This window comes from Phaethon lepturus, unplaced genomic scaffold (assembly GCF_000687285.1).
Source record: "Phaethon lepturus isolate BGI_N335 unplaced genomic scaffold, ASM68728v1 scaffold313, whole genome shotgun sequence".
In the NCBI taxonomy this organism is placed as follows: domain Eukaryota; kingdom Metazoa; phylum Chordata; class Aves; order Phaethontiformes; family Phaethontidae; genus Phaethon; species Phaethon lepturus.
Window position 1 is genome coordinate 70049 of NW_010530974.1, and position 8435 is coordinate 78483.

Here is an 8435-nt window from a genome sequence, read left to right on the forward strand (position 1 = left end):
ACGGGCAGGCTGTAGGAATGAGCTGCTGCCTAAGTGAACCAGTGTTTGCCTGAATTTGGGAAGCTGCTGAGGGAGGAGCTCTGCCAGCATCCTCTGGTAGCCCAGCCGTAAGGCAGCAGTTGCTGAGCTGTGAATTTGATGTGAGAAGTGGTTCGATCGAGCACGCTGAGGTTTTCAGGGATGAAGCCTCTCTCCGGGGAGAGGGTGCTGCAGTGATTTGTGTCCCCTCTCTCCTAGGGCGTTGTGCTGCAGCAGGACACCTACATCGAGGACCAGAAGCTGGCTCTGAGCGAGAGGGCTCTGACCCGAAGCTTCTTCCGGCCGACCTCGCTGTTGGAGCAGGAGAAGCAGCGTAACCTGGAGAAGCAGCGCCAGGAGTTGGCCAACCTGAAGAAGCAGCAGACACAGCACCAGGAGGAGAGGCGGAGGAGAGAGAAGGAGTGGGAAGTCCGGGAAAAGGAGCTGGCAGAGCAGGAGGCTCAGCTGGCCCAGCGAGAGCAGCAGGTCCAGAGAGGGTGGCAGGATCTTGAGCGGGAGCAAGAGGAGCTGCAGGTGAAGAAGGCCTCCTACCAGCTTGACCTGGAGAGGCTTCGCACGGCACAGAAGCAGCTGGAGAGAGAAAAGGCGCAGTTCAAGCAAGATGTGGAGCGATTAGCTCAAATGCGGCAGGAACCTGACCACAACCAGGTAAATGATGCCAACAACCGAGCTGCTGGGGAAGCCATGCCCTTCAGGGAGCTCCCGACCAGCTTCTGAGCCAAGTGCATGCCAGCAGTGATAGACTGATGCCAGCCCAGCCCTAGACATGTGGGGCCTGGGATTTAAAACTGGCTCTTTCCTTGCATGTGGTGTACAGGGCTGTGTTTCTTGCGCCTCCACAGCTGCTGAGGCATGGCCAGTGTTAATACAACATGGTGTATTCAGGGTGCCTGGTCAGTCCTGAGCAGTAGGTGGTTGTTACAACAGCCTGAGCTCTGCCCACTTTTCTGTGCCGTGTGTTGATGGAGGTGGCTGGCTTGCAGAGAAGATGCCCTAAACAATCCAAAAAGGTCAATACTGCCTTTGATGTTGGCCTTCACCCCATGGGGGCTGAGCTCTGGGAAGTGGTCAGGCAGATGAGATGTCCTTCTCGGAAACAGCCTGAGCTGAGCACTGTGGGTTACCTGCACCCTCCAGCTGTCACGAGAACCACTTGCAAGGCTGATAACTGCAGGGGAGGGCTGTTTGTATGCTTACCTCCGTCTCCAAAGACATTCAAAGAGATGAGCATTGTCCCTGTCGTAAGAGACTGGGCACCAGCAGTCTGGTCATGGCTCAGTTAGCAAAGGTCCCCGGCTCTGCTGCAAGAGGCTTCTGGTGTCTGGCTGCCCACAATCAGACAGAAAAGCCCGCATGCAGATCCTGCTCTGTGCATTTTTCATCGAGCTGGGGTTTATTTTTTTATAACTGTGCAGCAGTCTGGCTGAGGAAAGCAAGCATCCATTGGCAAAACATGGGCTGAATTTGATCCGTAAGCCTGTTGTTGATCATTTGTTTGTTTGTAACTCACTAATTCTGAATGTAATTTGCTTAGAGCTGTAGCAAAATCAGTTTATAAATGTTGGATTACAGAATGGAAATGATTTTGGGTGCCTGAATGGACTAATTGCGGAGCTCAGCAGTGAGCTCTGAAAAGCAAATCATCAGAGGAGGGCTTGCTCCCTCCCACCCGAGCTCCTGATCAGGCCAGAAGTTTCCCGAGCACTCAGTGAAGCTGTTCCAGCATCGAGCACACATAGACATGCAAGGGACATGGATGCTATGGGAGAGGCTGAGAGGTAAAATAACTGCGAGGCCTGGGGGATTAGGACAAAGAATCACCTTTTTGAGGCAGATATCTTACTGACATTTCAGAGCTATTAATAGAGGGTTCGCTGCTGAGTCTTTGTTGAGCTGTTGTTTTGATCTTCCCTTTGAATTTACGGGCTCAGTTACATCCTGAGACAGCCGTTAGGGAAAAAAAAAAATCAGGGAAAATGTTTTTGCTTTCATCTTTTGCTTGGGAAGGCTTCCTTTGACACATGCCGCTCTGGTGCTGTGTGCTGGCGTTCCTCTGCCAGAGAGGCACGCTTCTCCTTGGCCTTCTGCCACCATCTGTGTGCATGAATGATGCAGGGTGAGTCTTGGTATTGAGATCTTAGAGAATATTTGCCCTTGGCTTGTTGATACATAGCATAGTACATGTAGGAGCAAAAGATACTGGAGTGTTACTCTTTATATGCCTTGTTTCTTTGTCTTAAACAGAGAAGGCTTCTTCTCTCGTTGCTTTGGATGGTGACCAATTTCTAGCTGGGGAATGGGCTTGGATGTTCACAAGAACAACCTCTGTCTCTATGAGTGGTCTGGGACACACCTTTCCTATCCAGGTTCTCTGATGGCGTCTTTCATGCCCCAGTGAAACACTTTTCTTTTCCTTTACAGGTTTCAAATCTGCATGAGAAACTTGCAAGAGTCCCCTCCCAGTCCAGCATTGATGACTCCTCCAAGCAGAAGAGCCCTTCCCTTCCTAAACAAGGGCACTTTGATGCAGAACTGTCTGTCTCCCCCAAAAGGAACAGTCTTTCAAGGACACACAAAGAGAAAAGCACTTTCCATTTGCTTAGCACAACAAACCAGACTAACAAGGCAGCTGAGGAACAGCCCCAGATGCCTACACGCCTCTTCAGTTTAGCCAAACCAAAGGAGAAGAAGGAAAAGAAGAAAAAGGGCAGGGGACATCGCTCCCAACAGTCTGGTGAGTGTCAGGGGAGATGATAGGTGTGTGTTCAAGGTCAGCGAGCTGGCTTTTCCTTGCAGCCAGCAAACTTGTGGAAGCCACAAAATCTGGCCTTGAATGTGGATGGTAACACAGAGGTGGAGAAGACCAGCTGTGATAAGTGGAACTTGAAGTGATCTTCTGTGGGCTTTTCTGCCTGTTCTGCAGTGCAGGGGGTCATCAGAGGGACACACTCCACTCCCTGTTCCTTCCCTTCCCCATCCCATCCTGAGCAGCCTCCACAGGCTGGATTCTCCCTTTATTTTTCAGCTTGCTCTGCTTCAAGGAGGAAAATGTCCTGCTTCAGTGTATGTGCTTTCAGAAGCTGCTGCTGGGATGCTCCTGGCTGTTGCAGCCCCTGCGGCATTGCTGTCTGCTTTAACTCTGTTGTAGTTTGGAAGTGATACTTGCAACCCTTCCCCTCGAGCCGGTCTATCTTGTCTCTTGATCTGTTATGAGAAAAAAAAAAAAAAAAAATCATTTTTTTTCCTCTGGTTGTTTTGCATCCCCTTAGGACTCAGTTCTGCACCTCAAACCTCTGACCTGCATGAAATTTGATCTCACGCCCTCGGATGACCGGCTTTATCCATATTAACTCACTGACGTTTTCCAACTTGTGCCCAAGAAAGCTTACGAATGAGATGTAATTTCATGGTAGCGCATCAGGGCACTGGGCATCTTTTAGGGGGCCCAGTGGATTTGGCAGACAGTGGGGTTCCCATGCATGTGGAATCCTGCTCTGCCTGCTGTATTCCTGTATTCCCATCTAATTCCCATAGATTCCCATAATCTCGCCTGGGTTTTTTGTGTTGCAGATTCTCACACATCAGAAGCACCTCCAGAGGGTGAGGAGATCTTCTGCTGAGCACGGACAGGTCCATCGGCCACTCTCGGCGTTGGTACAGTGGACATCTCCCTGCCCGCTCCACAGCACGCTGCTGGTACCTGCATCTGACAAGCATCTGGAGGTTTTAAATAAAACATGTTATGAAGTCTGTTAAGTGGTGGGAAAGGGCCCCTCTCCTGTGGTTTTGCGTGAATTCTTGCTGCAGAGGCTGACTGCACGGCATATAGTACCATCTCTCTGTGCAAACCTTGGGTTAAATGGATTGGGATAGATGTTTTCTGTCTCTTCTTACTGCTAAAGGATGAGAGAACATAGCCTTAAGGGGTCTGTGCCTTCAAATTCCCCTTTTCTGGGGAACATAACCAAAACCAAGCATTTAGCAAAAGATTAGGACTCTACAAATGGTGCGTACACACTGGCATATATAGATATACTGTATATATACATATATGTATCTATGTATCCACTGGGATATGCTTACAGTCTGTACAGCCAAGCTTAGCTGGGCCCATGCGGATAGGTGACACCTGATGACTTTCAGGGAGCATGTAGATATTAAATATCTTGCCCTTACTGCTCCGATTGTAATGCCATTGACTTGCACACTCCTTTTGTGCTCATGGTATATGGACTGTTTCGTTTCAGAAAAGTACCTTACACCAGGAAGCAGTAACAGCATTCAAAACAAAAATTCAGAGGAAAAAAGTAAAATTTAAAGTAATTCCAAAAGATTTCCAATGGGGCAGAGGATTTAAATGTCAAACTGTTTCCAAAATCATGCAGAACATCTTTGGGTATATTTAAAGCGATGCAGAAAAGAGAAGTTTGGTAGGCTTGTAAGGCAACCCCAGGGAGCCAGAACACACAGTGTTCAAGTGGGAACAACTCTAAGTGACATTCTTTCACGTGATCTCTTTGAGCTCCAGCTCACTCCTTCCCATCCCCTAAGTAAAGATTATTGTTTTTTGCCAGAAAAAGTTGCATTTGACATCCCTTCATTACAAGCCTGATGACTTACTGGAGAGATGGCTGAAAATCCTCTTTCAGGGACCTTTGTTCTGTTATTTGTATTTTTCTTCCCCTACTTTTTGTGTTAATGCTGAGCTTCTCTTTTTCTGGATTTTGTCAGCTTCCCTTGCTCCTTTCTAAGGCAGAATGAGACAACGGCCATTTTGGAGCACTTGAGTGAGATGTCGCAGGTCAGGGGACTGAGTGCTGTAAGCAGAGCGAACACCGAAAAGGTGGTTCATAGTTCCTATGCCTATACAGTATATAATGCACATATTAACCATTTCTGGGGAGATACTACATCCTCATGGGAAAACTGCTGTGGGACAAGTTCAAAGGTCCAGAATGGTGGGTCTGTTTCCTTTGCTGTGGGCTCTAGGGTGGAAGTGTCCGTGTGTCCCCATGTTGCCATCAGCAGAAGGGGAAGGTCTGAGGATCCTGTCACTGTGCTGTTTGTACAGCTGTTGAATACAGGGATTTGTTCAGTGGGGGGAAAAGAAATGCAGCAAGCCAAACTCTTTTCCAAAATTATTGTTCTTCCAGACCCTCTCAGGGGAATTGCCCGAGCAGATTTGTAAATGGTTATGAGACACTACCAGCTTCAAAATAGCTCAAGTGTTTGCTCAGAGTTTGAAACTGTCAAGTGCATTTCCTTTCCTACCAGGTTGTTTGTTTTTTTTTTTAAGAAAATTTCTCTTCTTGCACTATTGTTTGATTTCAGTTTGCTCTCTGGCTTCTCACAAACTAGTAAACCTCAGCAATTTTCAGAGTTCAGTGCTGATGAGTATCAGCAGCATTGATGGTGAGGTGGATGCTTAGACTGCTCTGTCTTGGTCAGTGCAGGAATCCTAAACCACCTGCTTGCTTTTGAAGCTCTCTGAACTATTAAGACTCAAAAAAAAAAAAAGAAGAAAGGAAAAAGTTACGAGACTTATTTTTATTTTGCTTTTTTTAATATTATTTGGTGCTTGTTTTTAATTGCAAGCAGGGCTTGCAAAAATATTTATCTTTCTGTTTATTTGAAAGAGTTCTTTTTTAAAAGAAGTTTATTTGGTTTTATTTTTTTATTTCTTTTTACTTTTATTTTGCTTTTGTTTGGGGGTTTGAGGGGTGGTTTGGTTTTTTCTTTCCTTTTTTTTTTTTTCTTTTTTTTTCCTTACCAAGAGATTGGTAAACCAGATGTTCTTATCTCCCTGGTTCCTACAAAACCAGGGGTTTGGGCAGTACTGCTTAGCAGCCCATGCCATGCCCAGAGTTACACAACTTCAACTGAGAGCTTTCTTTAAGGCAGAGCATCTTTGGGCCATAAAAAGTCTGGAGAAAGAAGCAATGACTTCAGGCATGACTCGTCCTGTCAGCTAGTTTCCGTGTTTAAATATTTTGTTTAGGTTTTTTCATACCTCTTGGAGGCAAAGGAAAAAGCAAAACACGGAGCATCCTGCAGTGATGTGAGTGTCCGGTTGCTTGTCCAGGGACATCCAGGCAGCTCTTCTCCTGAACCTGAAAGGAGTTGGAGGAGGCCTGTGCTGGTGTTGTGGTGTTATCTCTTTCATAAGAAAAACACCAATTTCACAAAATAACTTCTTCCCTGCTATTTGTACATCTGCGAAAATGAACATGCCAAGCTGAAATTTTTGGAAACAAAAGCAGTGAATGGCTCATTTACTGTTGTGTAGACAGAGATCAGGTCCCCAGTACTTCTGAAAGTTTCCCTCAGTCTGTAATAGCCTTTGCCAGTATGAGCTTTTCTTTTCATCCCACTGTCTTTTTTCCAGTCCCAACACACCTTAAATTCAGGACACAGGAATGTCCCATGCCTCCAAAAAGGCATCAAAAGGAAGACGTGTGACCCAGGGCAGCAGGGCTGAGTCACTGCCTGGTTTAACCATCTCATCTGTGCAAATCAGAGAGAGCATTCAGTGCTCCAAGTGAAAAAACTATTTGCTAGGTGATCTCCTAAGGTCCCCATGGTTCTTTGTCAAAGAAACCACGGGTGTGAGTCAGAAATACACTGACCAGAAATACTGCATATCAAAGCTGTTTGTGTCTTAAATTCTGGTGGACAGACCTTTGTCCCTGGAGGATGTATGTTACTTTATGATTCACTTTTTTGGAATGAAGCCTTTTCTCCCACACTGCTTCTTCCTTCTTTCACCTTTAGGAAGGCGAGGGCTTGTTTTTATCTTTTTAGCCTTTTATTTTTCCCCTCTCAGGTTTTCTTTGAAAAGGCTTGGCGTAGGTTCCCAGAGTCTGATTCTCACTCTGATCCCTGCAGGTTGCCAACGGTTGTTTGCTAGAGTATGGTCCCAGCTTTACAGCACCAAAGCCTTTCCTCTTCCTGGCCTTAAAATTGCATTTGCTCCAGTTCCACGCCTGGCATGCATCCTGCAGTTGTTGAAAGCATGTTATTTCTTCACCCCAGCCTGGTGCTGTATCTCATTCCCAGAGCCCATCCCTTGATCCCATTTGGAGCACCCAAACCACCCTGTTCTGCATTGGGTTCCTGGGACACAGAACAGGTTCAAAAATGACTATGCAAAGGCCATATTGTTGGGAGGGAGAAGAGGTCCCTGCAAGGGGTCTCGGAGCTTTTGGTGCTAGTGTTTCATGGAGGGGAAAAATCAGACTTTCTTTTCTTGAGCTTTTCTTTGCCTGGTATTTATCACTGCCCACCAGAAGGGGTTTCAGTGACAGGGAAGCGGGAGCGCGGGCTCAGATGAAGTACAAAAGTGTGGTCAGTGTTAGCTGGGGGTGCCAGAATACCCTGGCGATTGAGAGTAGCTGTAGCGAACGGCGGGAGACTCGATGGAGCTCTGTGGGGATGGCCTTGGCTTCTTTTAAATGAAGTGATCATCTCAACATGTAACTTGATGTCAGTTTGATGCCATAAAGCACTTTAAATGGAATTGGTTTGTCCCTTTTTATTTTGGTTATATGGAGACAATCAGCTTTGCCATTGCTCCCCCCTCTGCATCCCCATCAAAATCTGAGCTGCAAGTAGGCGTATTCCTGGTTTGGTTTGGCTTTGCCCCGGGAGGGGAGGAAGGGCCGAGCTTTTTGTGTAATTTTTAGACCAAAGTGGGGGTGAATCTGACTACAGTCCTGCTGCAGACAGGACTGGAGAACTGTCTTCTGATGGCTCAGGTATATCCCCTAGGAGAGCCCATGCCGGTGTCACCATCACCTTCCTCACAGCGGGTACAGCTGCCAGTAGGGAAGCAGTCCTGCCAGTGGTTTACCCTCCATCTCCTTTTCCTTGGAGAAACCCAAAGCAAAGGAGGTGTGGGGGGATGCAGCCGATAAGTGATGTGAGGCCTTTTCCATGCACTAAGTTATTTACTGTCCAGGCCATTGGGAGACCTGCCAGGTGCCATCCCTGGGGCAGGAGCTCCCACCACCGCTGAGGGTGGACTCTTCTCTTCACTCTTGAAGTTTGACCGCTGCTGAGAAGCACAGTAATGCCATTAGCTTGTGCAGATCTGTACTGCCTATTGAAGGCAAGAGCATCCATAGAGTCCGATCATCTTTGCATCTTCCTTGAGGCACGAGGATATCTCAAAGCTGTTGCTGAAACACCCAAATCCAGTCCTTCCAATTGCCACCGAGTCAGAAGAGGTTCATCAGGTGCCAAATCCCAAGGAAGCTGTCTAGCATATCTGTGGCAGGGGCACAAGAGAGTATCTGCTAAAATCCCACAAAACATTCCTTGTTAACCAGAAATCTGGAAATTATTCTGCCTGCTGGCCAGGTTTGGGAATTTAACATAATTTAAGGCACCCTTTTAAA

The 8435-nt window shown here is 47.0% G+C and overlaps 1 protein-coding gene across 1 annotated transcript in view; it reads left to right on the forward strand.

Annotated features, from left to right (window-relative positions):
- The window catches only part of AKAP13 (A kinase (PRKA) anchor protein 13), a 70425-nt gene extending 66160 nt beyond the window's left edge, over positions 1 to 4265 (forward strand). The window contains exons 27-29 of the mRNA XM_010284395.1: positions 238 to 687; positions 2461 to 2773; positions 3610 to 4265. Of these exons, the coding sequence (XP_010282697.1) occupies positions 238 to 687; positions 2461 to 2773; positions 3610 to 3659 (813 nt within the window). The 3' untranslated portion in view covers positions 3660 to 4265. The remainder of the gene's footprint in view (positions 1 to 237; positions 688 to 2460; positions 2774 to 3609) is intronic.
- The last annotated feature ends 4170 nt before the right edge of the window (positions 4266 to 8435 follow it).